The sequence below is a fragment of the Rhinolophus ferrumequinum genome, chromosome 19 (assembly GCF_004115265.2).
Source record: "Rhinolophus ferrumequinum isolate MPI-CBG mRhiFer1 chromosome 19, mRhiFer1_v1.p, whole genome shotgun sequence".
Classification (NCBI taxonomy): Eukaryota; Metazoa; Chordata; class Mammalia; order Chiroptera; family Rhinolophidae; genus Rhinolophus; species Rhinolophus ferrumequinum.
Genome location: NC_046302.1, coordinates 282,683 through 302,897, shown reverse-complemented (window position 1 = coordinate 302,897; position 20,215 = coordinate 282,683). Strand labels below are relative to the sequence as shown.

The 20,215-nt window shown below is 38.8% G+C and overlaps 1 protein-coding gene across 3 annotated transcripts in view; it reads left to right on the top strand.

Moving 5' to 3' along the window:
- Positions 1-2,932: 2,932 nt before the first annotated feature.
- Positions 2,933-20,215, top strand: part of ISY1 (ISY1 splicing factor homolog) — a 35,072-nt gene continuing 17,789 nt past the window's right edge. The window contains exons 1-7 of one of the 3 annotated variants that reach the window (XM_033087460.1): positions 2,933-3,132; positions 5,217-5,239; positions 5,822-5,873; positions 6,609-6,674; positions 6,877-6,919; positions 16,011-16,123; positions 18,744-18,861. In XM_033087460.1, the coding sequence (XP_032943351.1) occupies positions 3,130-3,132; positions 5,217-5,239; positions 5,822-5,873; positions 6,609-6,674; positions 6,877-6,919; positions 16,011-16,123; positions 18,744-18,861 (418 nt within the window). In that variant the 5' untranslated portion in view covers positions 2,933-3,129. The remainder of the gene's footprint in view (positions 3,133-5,216; positions 5,240-5,821; positions 5,874-6,608; positions 6,675-6,876; positions 6,920-16,010; positions 16,124-18,743; positions 18,862-20,215) is intronic. The other 2 variants (XM_033087461.1, XM_033087459.1) reach the window with 2 other exon arrangements.

Genomic DNA, 20,215 nt, shown 5'->3' with positions numbered 1-20,215 from the left:
TGCCTGGGATGGTGGGCTGTGCCACCTGCAACTGAGGATAGAAGGTGGCGACTGGACTTGGAGCTGAGCTGCGCCCTCCACAGCTAGATTGAAGGAGCTGATGGGCCCTGGAGAAACACATTGTTCCCCAATAAAATTAAATATATATATATATATATATATATATATATATATATATATATACACATATATGTATTACACATATATGTATATATATAAATAAATAAAATAAAAAAAACACAAAAACGACCAAGGTAGTATTCCAGTAAGAAGGCCTGTAAATCTTAAATCTGGTGATTTAAAGGCTATTATAGCTTTTACAAAACCCTGCAATCCCCTGAGCCTGGCCCAGCTGACTGTACATGGGAGTTAGATAAGGCCACATAATAGATCTGACTGTAGAGCGTGGGGTTTTTGTTTTTAAAACAATTACTAAGAACTGTATATAGATCTGTTTTGAGCACTTTATATGTAGTGTCTCCTTTAAAACAACAGCTCTTTAAGGCAACTGTCGCAATTTCCTGGATAAGGAAAAAAGAACGGAAAGGTAAATACTATTATGTCAATTTCACGGCAGAGTAAAAGTTAAAGAGAGGTTGAGTAAGTCATTCATCTAAGGCCACAGAACTAATAAGTGGTAGAATCTGGTTATGAATCCAGGCTGCCTAAACTGTCTCAAATGATAAGTAGGCATAAACAGGAAGATTAGTTAGGTGGTAGGATGGAGGAAGGGTACTGTAGGCAAAAAGAGCAGTATGCTAAATGAGGCCTTCCCTCAAGCCCACTACTCAATCTTCAGTTACATGAACCAATAAATTCCCTTTATTGTTGAAACTAGTAAGAGTCAGACTTACTGTACTTGAAACCAAGAACATCCTGATTTTACCATTTATCTTGCCAGTCTGCTAAATGTCCTTTCTTTCTCTGTTCACACTGGTCCTGTCATTCAGCAATTCAATGATGTCACCAAATACTAAGGATTGTCTCATCTTCCCTTGGAATCCAAAAGTGGCTGACAGCAGCTTCTAAAATTACATCTGTTCTGACATCCAGCAGGATGTATTATGTCCAGCATTGCAAGCAAGTCCTGAGACTCACTCTGACTGGGTTAGCTTGGGTCTTAAGCCCACCAATCAATATGTGTAGGGAGATGGGACAGATTGATCAGTTTAACATAGCTCTCTTTATCCACTCTTAAAGCTGGGCATGCAGTTCCTTTCCCCAGAATCAGAAGGTTCCCAGATGGAATTCAGGTGAGTGGATAGGGGGACTGGATGCTGGAAGGACAATCAACATAGGTAGTGCCTCTTGAATCCTGTTGTAAGTGATATCAGCATCCTAGAGTTGGATTTAATGGATAAATATAATAGTGTGAGAAATATCATTTGAGTGAGGAATGACTCTGCTTGTTTGGGACCAGGTATTATTTAAGGTAAAGGTTAAACAACTCTAAAAAAAAGACCCCTAGATGCAGCAGCTTAAACAAGACTACACTTATTTTTGCCTTTACAGAGCTAGGTGTTCCAGAGCTCCAAGGAGACTCTGGCATCCTCAGTACTTCCATTTCTGAATTCAAGGTGGCTGTCCCCATAGTAACCTCCCAGTCAGCAGAGAAGGGAAAAAGGCAAGGGTAAGACATGTTCATACTTTTCATGGCGCCAGAGAAGTGGCACACATTCCTTTCATTCAATTCCCATTAGCCATTCATCACAAACCCATACCTAGCTGCCAGAGGGTGAGAAGATGGGAGGCTAGTGGGATGGCCATATGCCCACATAAAAAATTTTAAGGAGAAAACTTGTCCTTGTCATGGCTCAGGCATGAGATCCTGGTGTCTCTTTCTAAGTAATTGTCTGATCCGAACCACATGTCAGCTGCTCACCCTCCCCCACTGGCTTGTGCCTCTTGGCGGCAGACACAGTGCCCACCATCAGTTAGGTCCTCTGGTAGAGGAACTCACCGTGGCTGAAGCACCATGTTTGAGAATGCAGAGCTGCTGTAACTGAATTTGCTATCGGCCCTCACCTGAATTCCACACCACAGCTCACTCTATTGCTGACACCATGTGGGAGTAGCCACCAGAACCATTCCTACTATCTGTGGCCTCACCCGTTTTCCTTTTCCTTGTCTAAGGCTCTTCTGATCCCAGCAGTGTGCCCATCACACAATGACTGGTTGCATCTCTCTGGCCAGTGACTCACATATCACCTCTGTAACCAACCTCCTCCTCAACCTCCAAGTAAGTGGCCTTTTCTTTCCTGGACCTTAAATTTCTTATTTTACAAGAGGGTGACCTCGAGCACTGGTCCAGCTCTGATAGGCTCCGCGATTCCAGGAAAAGAAAATGTCAGAAAAAACACAGGCCCCCAAGTAAATGACAAGGAAACGTGAAGGAATTCACGAAGCCCGGCCAGCTCCAACTCCTGGAGAACAAAGACTCTCGCCGTGATCTGCCCAAAACGGCGTTTCAGCGCTCGCTAGCTGGAGATTGCAGCTTTCACTCCTGAAGCCGCCTCGTCCAAGCAGGCGGGGTGATTGATGATCCTGTCCAGCGGCTCCAGTGTTTGTGAGAATTCAGTCCATTCAGAGGGATGAGGACGAGTAACTTCCGAAAGGGCATGCCTGCGCTCACAGAAAAACCAAAAAGAGCGCCAGTGGTATGCGCACCTAGAGCAGCAACCACGCCCGCAACAGATTTACTGACGACTGCAGTCGGCGTCGCCCGCTCCAGTGGTACCAACAGCTCACGCGAGAAATGTCTCAGTTGTTATCGCGAGAGTAAACCAGCTGCCCAGCGCTGAGCGGGAGACGGGCCTGTCAGTGCGACTACGCAAGTGCAATTTGCCAACACCCCAGCCTTCCGCCGAGCGCTGTGGCGAGACGTCCGACGCCGACGGAAGACCGCCTACAGGAGGGCGCCTGCATTTCCTTCCCCTCTCCTGGCCAATTCTCACTATCATTTCTGGTCCCTCATTTCCGGTCCTTCCTATTTTACCTTCCCCGGAAAAAAAAAAAGTCGGCGGTGCGGTCACTTAGAGCCTTCAGTTCCCTTCGGGGTTTGCCTTCCCTGAGGTCGGGGAGCTCCTGGGCTGTAGCTCCGCGGCCCGAGGGCGGCGCCCTCACTTGACCATGGTGAGTTCGGTGGGTGACTGAAGGAGGAGGCGAGCGGGCGCGCTGCGAGGCCTCCCAGTCCCTCTGGGGCCCTCGTGGTAGGGGCTCAGCGGGCCTCACTGCAGGCTTCAGGCTCCTGCGCTGTAACTTGGGGATTCTCTTTCTGCCTCGCTGTCAGAAGTTGGAGGAGGAAACCGGAATCTGGAGCCGCGCGCATTACCATCTTCTGACTGTATTAAATAAATCTCGATGAAGCGCTTTCGCGCTTAGGGAAACTAAGGAACAGAGAGGCACAAGGACCGGCTCCGAGTCTCGGTGCCTGCCGTGGGTTGGATTGTTTGCCCCCAAGTCTCACAGGGGAGATAAACAACGGCTGTGACTATATGTCTCTGGATTATTTGATTTATATCTGTTCTCGGTCTGCCCCACAAGATATAAATTTCACGAGGGTAGAGTCTTTTCGCCGTTGCTTCCTTAATGTCTAACATTGTACCTGGGACGTTGTAGGTGTTCAGTAACGAATGAATGAATGTCATAGTGTTATTGCATGCGGGTGTGATCTCTGTGGTCTGGCGTGGTTTGTAGGCGTCTTAATTTGTTCAAGAAGCGCTTACAACGGGAATATATGAGAATGCACATAGTGCTGGTACAAAGTAGATGCTCATATGTTGTTTACTGTAATATTTTCATTAAGTGAGGCCCCCACCAGAAGCACTTACGCGGTAGTAAGGTTATAGAATAATTCCAATATAAAGTTATAATGGAAGCTATTGTAGATCGACAAGCACAATTACCTAAGAACAAGAGAAACCGGTGGGCTAGAAGCAGCCTTTTCTGTAGGAGGATATGCCCCAAATTTACTGTTTCATACTGCCCTGCTCAGCCTTGAGGATCTTCATTTCTGAACTCTTTCAAGCATAGGGAATCCCTTCTCTCCATTCTCTAGCACAGAAGGATCTGTGGGCCTGGGTGTATCCAGCTATAGGAGTTGTTGGGTATTTTGTATAACTGTTACCATCACCATCACACTTTCATATTTGTGCGCTTCCATCACTCTGGGTACATGTCTTTATCACTGATCACTTATCATTGATTCATTGTTTTGGGGGAAGTTCCTATGAGTTCCATGGAAAAAACCATGGCTGAATTCCTAGCACCTAGCATGATGTTTTAAGCATGGAGAAACACTGAATTAAATATTTAGTATCTGTAGGTTTTAATGAAATAGCTACGAAACAGCCTCAGCCTTCAAGATGATGGCTTCCCCTGGGAGAGCCTCTTTGTTTTATTCCTTGGTAGATATTGTGTTAATTTATCCACCAAACATTTCCCAAGTTTCTTTCTGTCCATTGAAAAGGAGGGTTAGAAAGGAGATTTAAATTGAGCTCACTTTGGCTGAGCATCTATGAACTGCATACTTGATGTCTTCATGTATTTACCTTATTCTTATTAAATCATCATGACATCGCTATGAGATAAGAGGTGTGATCTCTGTTGTAAATATGGGGAAATTGAGCCTACTTCTCAGGGATGGTGAGTGGAAGAATCAGGAGTAAAATTCAGATTGTGACTCAGCAAGTTCTCTTTCTGCTTATACCCAGAACATGTTACCTGCCTGACACTGTGTTTCAGGGATAGTTGACTTGACACTAGTGTGACAGTACTTACATAAAATTCAGTTAAAGCCCTCCTTTCTTCCTCAAATTCCATTGCCAGGGAACAGACAAATTGTGATTCTGGGTGGAAAGTGCCATGGTGGGTATAAACCCAGACAAAGGGTAGCAACCTAGCTGGAAAGAAGGGAGTCACAGAAGAACTTTCTGGGATGGGATGATACAGGTAAATTTTGAAGGATGAATAGGAATTAACCAGATCCAATGGAGTGGGGACAGTGGAGGAGTAAAGATTTTAGTTCGAGGGAGCAGCATAAGTAAAGTCACAGGACTTGGACATCTTTTAATTTTGTTGTTGTTGTTACTGTGTTCATATGCTAGTTCAAACATTCTGCTTATGACTATGTCCTTGTGAAACTTTTCTCTAAAAAGTAAATGGAAAAAAAGGTATTTTAAACATGGACATTTTTCTTCCCATCTGTCTCCTTTTAGGCCCGAAATGCAGAAAAGGCCATGTAAGTATCAACTCGATTTTGTCTGTAAATTTTATATAACTTAGTACTGCCATGGATCTCTTTTTGTGTTTGGTCTTTTTGGTATATGAGCCTTTTGATGTATGTCTCTTTCTCTACGTGTGTTAAAATAGTATTCCTATATTTTCTTATTTGTTTTCCCCATTAGTGTTTTTTGACAGCTCACAGACTTTTACTGGATGAACACCTGTTCACCTGAGGATGGTGCAGGGAATGTTGGAGTGACAGCTAGGGCTCCCCATGATATTAGTCTTTTAACATCTGGATGTGTTGCTTACCTCAGTGGTCTGATTAGTTGAGTTTCCTACAGTCCTTACACGTAGTGTAAGTAAAAGAGATAATTGGGTCTTCAGGAACACAAATGGCCTTATAAGCCTTATTCTTCGGAACATAGAAAGCTATGAACTACTCTATGAAAACACACACACACACACACACACACACACACACACACATAGAGGAATGACATTAAATATGATCATGAGCTGATTTACCCCATCCAGGAACTTGGGTGATAAGAAATCTGTGAGTAAGATATAATGAAGTCTTCTCTTTTTCTGGTAGGACGGCCTTAGCAAGATTTCGCCAAGCTCAACTGGAAGAGGGAAAAATGAAGGTTGGTGTAAATCTTCCTCATGAATTGTAAAATATCAAGAGCAAATGTGTTAGAACTCCTTTCTGAGCAAACTTCAAACTCCACATCTTCCTATTTCTTGTCTATACTTGCTGATACACTTTTGCATCTACACATTTGAATTCCAGGTGTATCTTTCTATAGCTGGGGCAGTGTGATAATCTGGCTGCTTGTTCTTCCATTTTCTTTGTAATGTGATAATTGGGTTCCCATATTATCCCATCTCTGTCTAATATTGAATCAGAGGAAATTGAAGTGCTGTGGGGATCAGCTCTAAGTTGAAATCAGTAAATGATCTCAACTCAGGACTCAGGGAGACTCAGCCAGATTAGAGATAAAATGTACAATTTTTTGAGTATTTTTGTTTTTTAAATTATAAAAACACACATATATGGATGTTTGTTCCAATCTCTAACAGCCATCATTTCTTAAGGTAGTACTATAAATATGCCATGAAATGGATATAATTAGTTTACTTAGCCATCTCCCTATTATTGGACTTTGATGTTTTTTCCAGTGGTTCACTGTACTAGATACAATATAGTGAATGTTTTTGCCTATATAGTTGTTTCCTAAGGAGATATTGTTGAGTGAGTTTTAAGGCTTTTTTAGACCATTAGACATTTTAGATTTCAGGCCTGAATCAGTTCAATGTTTGCATGAAGCTTGTAATTTCATATAGCATGGTGGCAATGTGTATATTTTGCTTCTCCTTAGGAACGAAGACCCTTCCTTGCCTCGGAATGTACTGAGCTGCCCAAAGCTGAGAAGTGGAGACGACAGGTACATTTTGGGTGAATCTGATCTTAGCAGAAATAACAAGTCTCTGATTGTTTCTTATTATCTAAATGGCTCTTAAACCAGAATTCTATGTTTTTTGTTTTCATTTTCTATGTTTAATAACTAATTTTGAATTATATTTTTCTAGTGCTTTTAGACATATTCTAAAGTCATAAAAATTTATTACTTTTTATTTTTTTCACAGATTATTGGAGAGATCTCTAAAAAAGTGGCTCAAATTCAGAATGGTAAGCTGATCTGTCTTCTTAAAATGCTTGATTTTCAAATCCACAATTAGACTTGGGGACTTCAACACTCCTCTCTCAAAATCAATAGACTTAGAAAATCAGTAAGGACATAGAAGAGCTGAATAACTATAAATGATTTGACCTAATTGACATTTATAGAACACTTCACCTAACATAAAAGTATACGTTTTCTTTTTCTAAGAACACATAGAACATTCACCAAAATAGAATATATTCTGGGCAATAAAACAATTGTTAGCAAATTTTAAAATAATTAAAATCATACAAAGTATTTTCTCTAATTATAATAGAATTAATGTAAAAACCAGGAACAGAAAAATATCTGGAAAATTCCTAAATATTTGGAAATTAAACGACATAGTTGTAACAACCCATCTGTCAAAGAGGAAACCCAAAAGAGATTAGATATTTTGGGGGTGGTGCATGGGTATTTATTTTTATTTTTTAAATAATTAAAAAAGTTTTCAATTAAAATTGATGTACAATATTATATTAGTTTTAGGTATATAACATAATGATGAGACATATAATTACAAAATGATCAACCCAATAAGTCTAGAACTCACCTGACAGCATATGTAGTTATTACAATATTATTGATCTCTAATAACCCATAAGTTTTACCTCTTTTGAACTTGATATATCAGTGGAATCATGCATACTCCTTTCTGTCCAGTGGTCATGGATATTTGTTTAGTGTCCAGTTTGGGACTATACCAAATAGGACTACTCTGATCATTCTTTTTCACATGCAGTCACTTCTGTTGCGTATGTTCTGAGGAGTGCAGTTACCATAGGGTAGACGTGTTTATCTTGAGATACAGCCAAACAGTTTCCCAAAGTGCTTGGACCAATTCTCACACCTACCTGCAGCAGCTGAGAGGTTGCATTAAAGGGTTTCCAGCCAGCTCCACATGACAGCTGGTGTGGGGAGAGGATGGTGTGGGGCATCGGACAAAGAGACTGGCAAACAGTGGACTCACACCACATCTTGGGAGTCTCCTCTTCCCATATTTCCAAAGCCACATGATTTCCTTAGGATATTAGTAATCTCTGTTAACTGACATGCAGCTTCTGAGTGGACCTTTTTCTATATGTGGTATGTGTTTTTAATTTTTCAATTACACTTGACATACAATATTATATTAGTTTCAGGTGTACAACATAGTGATTAGACATTTATGTGACTTCCAAATTTACCACCCCATCTGGCAACATACATAGTTATTACAATATTACTGATTATATTCCCTCTGCTGTACTCTACGTTGCTGTGACTATTTTTGTAACAGCCAAATTCTACTTCTTAATCCCTTTTCTTTTTTCATCTGTCGCCCCAAGCACCCTTCCCATCTGGCTGCCATCAATTTGTTCTCTGTATCTTTGAATTTGTTTCTGGTTTATTTGTTCATTTATTCTGTTTTTTAGACTACTCATATAAGTGAGATCATATAGTATTTGTCTTTCTCAGTCTGACTTGTCATTTAGCATAATACCCTCGAGGTCCAACCATATTATTCCAAATAGCTAGTTTTCTTTTTCTTATATCTGAATAATGTTCCGTTGTGTGTATGTACCACATCTTCTTCATCCATTCTTCTGTCTATGGACACTTAGATTGAGTCCATATCTTGGCTATTGTAAATAATGCTGCAGTGAACACAGAGGAGCATTTATCTTTTTGAATTAGTGTTTTGGATTTCTTCAGATAAATACCCAAAAGTGGAATTGCTGGGTCTTATGTTTAATTCTTTGAGGCACCTCATAATGTTTTCCATGGTGGCTGCACCAATTTTCAGTCCCACCAACAGTGCACGAGAGTTCTCTTTTCTCCCCATCCTTGTCAACACTTGGTTGTTTATTGATTTGTTCATGATAGCTGTGCTGACAGGCGTGAGGTGATATCTCATTGTTGTTTTAATTTGTATTTCCCTGATGATTAGTGACATTAAGTATCTGTTCATTTGTCTGTTGGCCATCTGTATGTCCTCTTTGGAGAAATGTCTATTCAGGTTCTCTGCCCATTTTTTAACAGGATTGTTTGTTTTGGGGGGAGTTAAGTTGTATGAGTATTAACCCCTTATTGGATCTATCATTTGCGAATGTCTTCTCCCATTCAAATGGGTTGTCTTTCCATTTTGTTGATGGTTTCCTTTGCTGTACGGAAACTTTTTAGTTTGATGTAGTCCCATTTGTTTATTTTTTCTTTTGTTTTCCTTGCCCAAGGAGACATATCCAAAAAAATATTGCTAAGAGTGCGATCACAGAGTTTACTGCCTTTTCCCCTGTAAGGTGTTTTATAGTATGGGGGTCTTACATTTAAGTATTTAATCCATTTTGTGTTTATTCTTGCACATGGTGTAAGAAAGTGGTCTAGTTTCATTTTTTTGGCATGTATCTGTCCAGTTTTCCCAACAGCATTTATTGAAGAGACTGTCTTTAGCCCATTTTATATTCCTGCCTCCTTTGAATAGATTAATTGACCATAAAGGTGTGGGTTTCTTTCTGGCTGTGTATCCTGTTCCATTGATCTATGTGTCTGTTTTTATGCCAGTAGCAATGCTGGTTTGATTACTGTAGCCTTGTTTGATACCAGGTAGCGTGACACCTCCAACTTTGTTATTCTTTCTCAAGATTGCTTTGGCTATTCCGGGTCTTTTGTGGTTCCATATAAATTTTAATATTATTTGTTCTAGTTCTGTGAAAAATGCTATTGGTATTTTGATAGACCTTTCACTGAATCTGTAGATTGCTTTGGGTAGTATGGACATTTTAACGATGTTAATTCTTTGTATCCATGAGCACAGTATATCCTTCCATTTATTTGTATCTTCTTCAGTTTCTTTCTTCAATGTCTTATAGTTTTCCAACTATAGGTCTTTTACCTCTTGGTTAAACTTATCCCTAGGTATTTTATTCATTTTGATGTAATTGTAAATGGGGTTGTTTTCCTAATTTCTCTTTCTGATAGTTTGTTATTGGTGTATACAAATGCAACCGATTTCTGAATACTAATTTTGTATCCTGCTACTTTACTGAGTTCATTTATCAGTTCTAATAGTTTTTTGGTGGACTCTTGAGGGTTCTCTATATATAGTATGGTATCATCTGCAGATAATGAGTTTTACTTCTTCCTTTCTGATTTGGATGCCTTTTATTTCTTTTCTCCTTTGATTTTTGTGGCTAGGACTTCCAGTACTATGTCAAATAAAAGTGGTGAGAGTGGACATTCTTGTCTTGTTCCTGATTTTGGCCTTTCACCATTGAGTGATGTTAGTTGTGGGTTGGTCATATATAGCCTTTATTAAGCTGAGGTATATGCCCTCTCTCCGCACTTTACTGAGAGTATTTATCAGAAACGGATGCTGGATTTTGTCCAATGCTATTTTGGCATCTGTTGATAATGATCATATGATTTTTATCCTTCTTTTTGTTTATGTGACGTATTACATTAATTCAGTTGTGGGTATCGAACCAACCTTACATCCCAGGAATAAATTCCACTTGATTGTGGTGTATGATCTTTTCAGTGTGTTGCTGAATTTGGTTTGCTAATATTTTGTTGAATATGTTTTGCATCTATGTTCATCAGGGATATTGGCCTATAATTTTCTTTTTTTTTGTTGTGTTTTTGTCTGGTTTTGGTAGCAGGGTAATGCTGGCTTCATAAAATGAGTTTCTCTTGTCTTCAATTTTTTGGAATAGTTTGAGAAGGATAGGTATTAATCCTTCTTTGAATGTTTGGTGAAGTTCACCTGTGAAACCATCTGGTTCAGGACTTTGTTTTTTTTTTTTTAAGATTTGTATTAAAAATATAGTTAGCATACAATATTATATTATTTTCAGGTGTGCACAATAGTTACTGAACATTTATATACCGAAAGAAGTGATCACCATGATAAATTCAACAACCATGATAAATTTAGTACCATCCTATCAAAATATTATTGACTATATTCCCTGTGCTGTACTTTATATCCCCATGACTTATTTGTTTTATACCTGGAAATTTGTACGACTTGTTGCCCTTCACGTTTGCCCCCCCTTTTAATTTTTCAGTTACAGTTGACATTCAATATTTTAGATTAATTTCAAGTGTATATCATATGGTTAGACATTGGTATAATTTAAGAAGTGATCCCTGACTGGCACTATAGATAGTTAGTACCATATTATTGGCTATATTCCCTGTGCTTTACTTACACGACTCCCTCCCGTGACCATCGTGTAACTACCAATTTGTACTTTTTTTTTTTATTGCGGAACAGTTTGTTTTTCCAGGACTCATCAGCTCCTAATCAAGTTGTTTTCCTTCAGTCTGGTAGTGGAGGGCGCAGCTCACTGACTCATGTGGGAATTGAACCGGCAACCCTGTTGTTAAGAGCTCACGCTCTAATCAACTGAGCCATCCGGCCACCCCCAATTTGTACTTCTAAATCCTTTCACCTTGGTCACCCTGCCCCCCAACTCCCTGCCGTCTATCATCCCGATAAAACCAGTACCCATCTGACACCATATGTAGTTATTACAGTATTATTATGTTATACTTATACTTATGTTATACCTTACATCCCCATAACTACTTTGTAACAATGTATTTGTACTTCTTAACCGCTTCCCCCTTTTCACCCACCACTCCAACCCGCCTCCCATCTGGCAACCATCAAAATTTTCTCTGTATCTATGAGTCTGTTTCTGATTTGTTTGTTTATTTTGTTCTTTCGATTCCACATATAAGCAAAATTTCATTGCATCTGTCTTTCACTGTCTGACATACTCCGCTCAGCATAATACCCTCCAGGTCTATCCATGCTGCTGCAGATAGCAAGAACCCATTCCCTTCCCTAGATGAGCAATATTCCACTGTATATATATGTGTACCTCCTCCTCTTCCTCTATTCTTTTATTGATGTACATCCAGGCAACCTCCACATCTTGGCCATTGTAAACAATGCTGTGGTGAACATATAGAAGCACATGTCCCCTTGAAGTAGGGTTTTGGATTTTTCGGATAAATACCAGGTAGTGGGATTACTGGGTCCCTTTTTGTCTCATCTTATAGCCATTGTTTTAAAGTCTATTTTTTCTGGTATAAGTATTGCTACCCTGGAGATTTTTTTTTTCATTTCCATTTTTATGAAATAACTTTTTCTGTCTTTTTACTTTCAAGTCTGTGTGTGTCTTTTAGTGTGAAATGAGTCTGTTGTAGACAGCATTTGTAAGGGTTTTGTTTTCTTATCCATTTAGCCCTCCTATGTTTTTGATTTAATCCAGTTACATGGAAAGCAATTATTGATAGATACATAGTTATTAGGTTGGTGCAAACGTAATTGCGGTTTTTGTAATTATTTTTTAAACTGCAATTACTTTTAAACTGCAATTACTTTTAAACTGCAATTACTTTTTACCATTTTATTATTCATATTTTTTATCTTTTTTTCATCTTAAAGAAGTCTCTATCATTCTTTGTATTACTGGTTTGGTGGCGATGAACTCCTTTAACTTTTTCTTGTCTGGGAAGCTCTTTATCTGTCCTTTGGTTTTAAATAATAGTCTTGGTGTGTACAGTACCCTTGGTTGTAGGTTCTTGCTTTTGAATACTTTGAATATTTCGTTCCAGTCCTTTCTGGCTTGCAAAGTTTCTGTTGGGAAATCAGCTGACAGTCTTATGGGAGCTCCCTTGTAGATAACTAATTGCTTTTTTTGTTGCTGTTTTTAGGATTCTCTTTTTGTCTTTAACAAGGCTATTTTCATTATTTCTTCAAGTTGTTTTTCAATTCCTTGCACACTCTCTTTTCCTTTTGGTAACCCCTATAATGCAATCATATACTGAACTTACTCAAATCATCCGTGAAATGGATATGAAACATGCTATGTTCAACCTTAATATTCGGGGGCCGGATGACGAGCATTTTATAACCAGCATGAGAGATCTGGTTTTGGATACTGCCCCTGCAAGTGCTTTGGGATCCTTGGTTGCCATTCTTATGCCCTCTGTGCGGTGGCGGATCCATGAAGCTACCATTGCCATGGCCCCCCTAGGGGATGTTGAAAGCCAGCGGCAAAGAAAGTTAAGACAGGAGGTCTGAGAAGTTAAAGTCTGGATGCCCAAATCAAAAGTAAGGGGATGAGGTCGCGGGCCTCAGAGAGTAACACACACGCTGATGTGGCGTGATCTCTTGGCAGCAGGGGTTGATCAGGAAGAAATAGACAGACAACCCAATGCACTCTTGTTGGAACTTTGGAAATAGTTGCATCCAGAACAGCAATTCCAGCGAAGCCTAAAGGAGCAGTCCGGGAAAGCATGACCTGTGTCCCTCCAGGACTTCATGCGGCCGCTTGAGGCCGACTCCTTTCAGCTTGATGAGGGATGGGGCCAAGGTATCCGGTCAGAGGGAATAAGCAGGGACTGGAGGCCCCATGTGGTACTGTCCATACATTGGTCACCTTCTAATATGCAGAGGGTTTGGCCCTAGTTCACACTGGTGCAGACTACAGTCTTGTTTATGAGAAATTCTGGCTGTGCCCAGGAAGTCTGGCTGTGCCCAGAAAGACTGGTGGGGTACCCTGAGAGCCCTGGCTGTGCCCAGAAGGACTGGCGGTGCCCTGGGAGCATCCCATCACATGCCAAAGAGCATCCTACTTTCTTTGGCTTTGCCCAGAAAGTAGGTGGACATCGAGGGACATCCCCCGGGATGATTTTGCGGGGAACCTATGTGCTGTCGCTATGGCCTATTATGGGGTCCCCTTTTCTGTTACATGTTGAAACTATGCAAGGGACCCCAAGCACTGCCATAAAGGTCTGGTACCACAAACTGGGAAAGGTGCCAGTGGCAGCGGCCCTCCTTTCCCAGGACAAGAAGCTAGCATGTATCCTCCCAAATGGAAGGGATTTGCCATTGTTGGTTCCTAAGACTGCTATTTCTTTCCGCCTGTAGGTGCCTATAGGCTAATACGGCACAGGGCCCCTCGGGGAAGACGCTTGTTGCATAGATTGTGAGGCGAGACCCTGGAGGGGTGGAGTGTGGGGACAGAGTCCCAGAGAGCAGTTTCCAGGCTCTTGGCCTCGCGTGGGGGAGTGCTGGCTTGGGTGGTGGTTGGCCGTTGGCTGTAGCTAGTTGGCAATTGGCTGGGGGCCCTGATGGCCTTGGTTGCGTGGCTGGTTGGCAGGCAGAAAAGCGGACAGTGGATTGCGGATCATGTGGATCCTACTGTGTGTGTCTTGCCTGGTTGCCAGCGAAAATATAGTGGTATGACTTCCCCTATTTATGGCTCCGTGGGTGTTCCTTTTTGGCTTCATCATATCCTGCGTTCTTGTGTGGGGAGCGGGAGCTGAGACAATCCCTCATGACAATTACAGACGAGTATTCCCTATGAATATAAACATAAAAATCCTCAACTAAGTATTAGCATATCAAATACAGCAATATATAAAGAGGATATTACATCACAACCAAGTGGGATTTATTCTGGGAATGCATGGCAGATTCAGCATTCAAAAATTAATATAATTCATTACATCACTATTATAAAGAAGAAAAACCATGTGATCATCTTCAGTAGGTACGGAAAAAGTATTTGACCACATTTAACATTCATTCATGATAAAAACTCCTGGCTAACTGGGAATGAAAGGGAACTTTTTACCTCAATAAAGCACTTTTACAAAAAATACCTGTAGCCAGCCACATACTTAATGGTGAAAGACTGAGTGCTTTCTTCTTTCGGTATCATACAGGAATTCCTAGCTAGTGCAGTAAAGCAAGAAAAGGAAATAAAAGGTGCACAGATTGAAAAGGAAAAAATAAAACGCTCTATTTTCAGATGACATAATTTTCTATGTAGAAAATCTCACGGAATCTACAGAAAGGTTTCTGAAATGAATAATTGAGTTTAGCGAGGTCACAGAATTAAAATGTCAACACGCAAAAAATAAATTTTTTATATACTAGCAATGAACATTTGGAACTAGAACATTTTTTAAAGTGCTATTTACAAAAGTATAACATAAGAAATAGTTAGATATAAATCAAACAAATATATGTGTGATCTGTATGCTGAAAATTGTGAGATACTGATGAAGAAAATAAAAAAGACCCAAATAAATGGAGAGATATACAGTATTCATTAATGGGTATACTCAGTATAGGAAAGATATCAATTCTTTTTCTTTTCAAATACTATCACAATCAAAATCCCAGCAGGATTTTTTTTATATGTTGATAAAGTTTTTCTAAAATTTAAATGGAAAAGCAAGAGAAGTAGAATAGCCAAAATAATTTTGAAAAACAACAAAATTGGAATATTCATACCACCTAATTTCAAGGTTTAATATAAAGCTACAGTATTCAAGATAATGTATTGGTGAATGATAGACATATAGACCAATGGAACAGAATAAGAAGTCCAGAAGTATAGCCACATATAATATGTGATTAACTGACTTGACAAGGGTACAAAGCGATTCAGTGGAGAAAGGGAGGGTTACTCCCTTGCAACAGACATATCATTTCAACATATCAGGGTTCATTAACTGTGGTGGGATGCTCCAGCTCTTGGCTGCCATAGACAACACCTCAGCAAACTCCTTTGTGTCCATCTCTTTAAATTAGTCCCTTAGGCTTAATTCTCAGGCTATACAAATGGTGTTCCCATTTAACAACACATTGCTTTCTTGAAAGGACTAAATCAATACAGAATGCTGTCAGCCACGAGTCTTATGCCAACCTCACTGCATCTTTGCTGGAATTGCATGCTAAGTCCCCCCACCTCTAAGATTTTGCAATTTTAATAGTTGTCTAAATGGAACTGCAGGATTGCTTCAGTTCATTTCTTTGGTTGCTAATAAGGATGAACTTTTTTTTCAAGGATTTTTTTTTTTTCCCCTATGCTGGTTGGAACTCTATGTATAGTCCTTGCCCTTTCATTTGTTTGGGTGTTATTGGTTTTTCTTATAAAATTAAATGAGTATTTTTATACTGCATGCCCTTATAGGTGTTGACATTCATTTTTATGGGTATAATATTGAGTGGTATTTTGAAGAAATGATATGAATGCTTTTGTTTTCTAGCTGGTTTAGGTGAATTCCGAATTCGTGACCTGAATGATGAAATTAACAAGCTTCTAAGAGAGAAAGGACACTGGGAGATCCGGATAAAGGAGCTGGGTGGTCCTGATTATGGAGTAAGTAAGCAGTAGCCCCAATGGCTCTTGGGATTGAGCTTGTGAACTTTTTGGCAGGCTGGGTAGATCGTGTCCTAGGAGCCTGCAGCTCCCAGACCATGCCTGCCAGAGAGTAGGCACTCGAGAAATAAAGAAGGCTTAAAAAGTGCCTGTTGCATGTGGACAGGAAACCTATAAAAAGGATGGATCAGATAATGCTTAAAGACTCCACGGCACAGGTCTCAGAGCAAACAGGGCACCTATGTTTACCAACCAGTTGTTCCTGAGTAAGCCACTTAATCTCTCTGGGCCTCTTGTTTAAAATGACCATGGTCCTCTTACATCCTTCTCTGAACTCCTTGGGAATTGGGGCATCCATTATTGGATTTTTACCTGAGGGGCCTTGGAACACTCCAGTCTTGCCTTTCTTTGGACTCTTATAAATGCAATATTCTAAAACAGTGGCTTTCAAGTTTTTAGGACCATGACCCATTGTAAAACATACCCACACACCCACATACACACTTTGTATCACAACCGAGTAAAGACAAAAATGTGTTGAAAAAAATACCTAGTATGTGTTGATGAACTTTGGTATTTCCTATTCTGGTCTATTTTGATTTTTAAAAAACTGATGATTATGGCTTACTTAATTGATTTCACAACCCGTACTGGGTCTCAGCTTTAAAAAATACTGTCCTAGACCCTGCATCGTTCATCCATTTGTGAGGAGACATGCCTCAGGTCATTTGAACCAGTAGTATCTAATCAGTGGGCTGTAATATGTTATATTAGAAATACATGCAGTTTTTCTACATGGTGGTCTTTTCACCTTTGTGAAGGTCTAGCATCACAACCATAATTCCACTTTTAGTACCTGGCATAAAAATGAAGCATTTATTCTTCCCATTGCAGAAGGAAAGGCACTCACATTTCTTGAGCACATGTTCTGTTCTAGGTACTGCACTAGCAACTTACTCATTCAACCTCTTCAGCAGTTCTGTGATGGTGCTTTTGTTTCCTGTTAGACTGCATTAAAGTAATGCAGAAATTTATTAACCCTCCTGGAGAAGTGACCTCAGAAGCATTACAGAATTAATGTTAAATAGTCTTAAGTTCCACAACCTAAAGTCAACAGTAATGAGTTTTTTAATGCTTAAGAATTTTATTTTCATGTTATATGTAATAAAATAAGTAATACATTTAATTTCAGTTTTATAAGACGAGAAGAGTTATGGTGATGGATGGTAGTGATGGTTACATGACATTTTGAATGTACTTAATGCCACTGAACTGTGCACATAAAAATGGTTAAGATGGTAAATTTTATGATATGTGTATTTTTACCACAATAAAAAAAAGAAAGGTAATACAGTATCATCAAGCTCAGAAGAGTATATATAAAGAAGCAGAACAACATTCAGTTATAATCTCATTACCTAAGTGCAACTACTTGAATATTTCCTTCTATTGTTTTTCTATGAACGCCATTAATTGTGATCATATGCCCTATATGTACAATTTTGGTTCTAGGTTTTGTATTTTTCAACACGATAATTTTAATTATAAGAACAATATATACTTTTATGCAAAAAATAAAATGAAAAGAATATAAAAATTGTAAAGTATAAAAAAATTATATATATTATATTCTATATGTGATACAGAATATATTACGTATTTTCCTACCACCCAGAAATAACTGCTATTTAACGTTATCTAGAATTTTGACTATGCATATTCATGTTCATTTTTATAGAAATTGGTTCATATTCTAACTATATGCTTCGTTTATGTAATAGTGTATCAGGTGCAGATTTTCATGTCAATAAATCATTTACACATATGTAATCATTTTTAAAAGCATTTGTGAACTCAGAAAATTGCAAAAATATACAGCGAGTTTCTGTATATTCTTTATACAGACTTATCAGTTTTTAACATTTTGCTGTATTTACTTTATCATTTTCTCTGTGTACCTTGAGATTTATTTTTCTGAACCATTTGAAGCTTAAATACATGATACTCCTTTACCCCTTAATACTTCTGTGTGTATTTCCTAAGAATAAGAATGGTATCTTATATAACTATGGTACAGTTATCAAGTTTTAAGACATTTAACTCTGATACAGTCATTTTATCTAATCTACTTGGCTGATTCATCAATTTTCCCAATAATGTCCTTTACAGTATTTCCCCCTCTAGTATGGGACCTAGTCTAGGGTCCCATACTGCATGTAGTTGATGACTTCGTCATTTTTAATAAATGAAATTCAATCTTCTGGATATTTCATTTGTCTTCTACTTCTTGTCATTTAGGTGGTTTGCAATTTTTTATAAGGTTTTTGTCACATCATATCATAAGATTTTTCAAAGTCAATATAGGATTTTCATAAGAACCATCATTTTTAAGGTATAGAATATATTCCGTCCATGAATATGTTATAATTTATTTAAATCATTCTCCTTTTAGGTATTTAGGTTGATTTTCTTTTTTAAGGGATAAAAAAAGTACCTAAATATTTTTCTGTGTATATAAATATTTCCCATGTTAAGCATTATTATCTTAAAATATATTTGTGAACATGGAAATAGTGGATTTAAGGATCAAATCCATTTTCTCTTTTTCTTTCTCTATAAGAAAGTTGGCCCTAAAATGCTGGATCATGAAGGGAAAGAAGTCCCAGGAAATCGAGGTTATAAATACTTTGGAGCAGCAAAAGATTTGCCTGGTGTTAGAGAGCTTTTTGAAAAAGAACGTAAGTAATTAACATTTGGACATGTTTTAGCCTCAATTTTCTTTTTGTTTAAACATCACAAATAGACTTTTATTTATCACATTAAAGATCTGAATTTTAAGCAGATTCTTAGACTGGGGGCCCATATCCATCAGCTCAGTCAGCTTTAGCACCTCTCTCATTCCCAGTAGCTTTTCCAGAACTGCTACCTTCACAATGAAGCTCCGTGAGTTTTCCCAGTTCAAACCTGGGCTTCTTCAACATTTTTACTTTTCTAACAAAGGCATGTGGAACAGATAAATAGATTGGCAAGCCTTTTCTCTCTCTTTTCTAATGCTATCTGGAATCAATTTATTGACCACTTCTTTTCAAGTCATTTGTCTGTACCTCTTGGGTCATTATTTCCATCATCTTCTTCCAGATTTGGTGGACTTACTGATGCTGAGCATGGGGTCTTTTAAGCTTAATTGTTGCATTGTTTAGTAAAACCAACACAGAATAGATGAAGTGAATAACCATTGGTAGTCTTGGCATCAACATGAGTTTCAATTACGGGCTACCATTTTTTGAAGATGGAGCACATTTTGTCATGGGTTAAGATCCATGCCATGAAAACTAGGCACTTTTTGCCTTGAACATCCTTAGTAATTAGCTTGAATTTTCTACATGCAACTTCATCATTCTGTAGATCAGCTAGGCTCACTTCAAAACAACATCCCTTGAAACCATCAGATGCAATTTGGGTTCTTGTGACTTGTGTTTTTCTAATATTTCTTATATGGGATGTAACTGGTACTTTCACATCATATCAATCTTAGAAAATGGATCAACCACTTTCTTCTTGGCTCCCTTTTGGCTGCCTCTTGCAAAGTGCTTGTTCTTGCTGACTGCTATGCTGCCTCTCAGAGAGCCAAAAAGCTAGCCTCGAATTTTTCGTAATCATTGTAACAGTAGACAATATATGTGCTGGGTGCTTTTCCTATATCATTTCTTAGCTGCACAGAAGCCCTGTAGTGTCAGAATTATTTTTCCCAAAATTTGAAATAAGAAACTAAAAGCACCAGGAGTTGAAGTCACAAGCCAATTACAGACAGTTGGGGATGGAAAGTACCTAGAATTGACTGGTGCCAAATTCCACACTCTTTGCACTTGCCAGTGTCTCACTCTTAATGAGCAGTTTGCCTATTTGAAATTTCCCAAAATTATTGGGGCAGGCTCTTAAATTCATTGAATTAGGTTCATATTTCACTTGCTAGTTGAAAAAATTCTAACTGAAGGACAGTAAAACCTTCGGCCAAACCACAATAGGTAAAAAATAGAGAAAAATGGAGCTGTTCTGTGTCAGTCCAAGCCAGGCACCCACACCCCTCCTGTC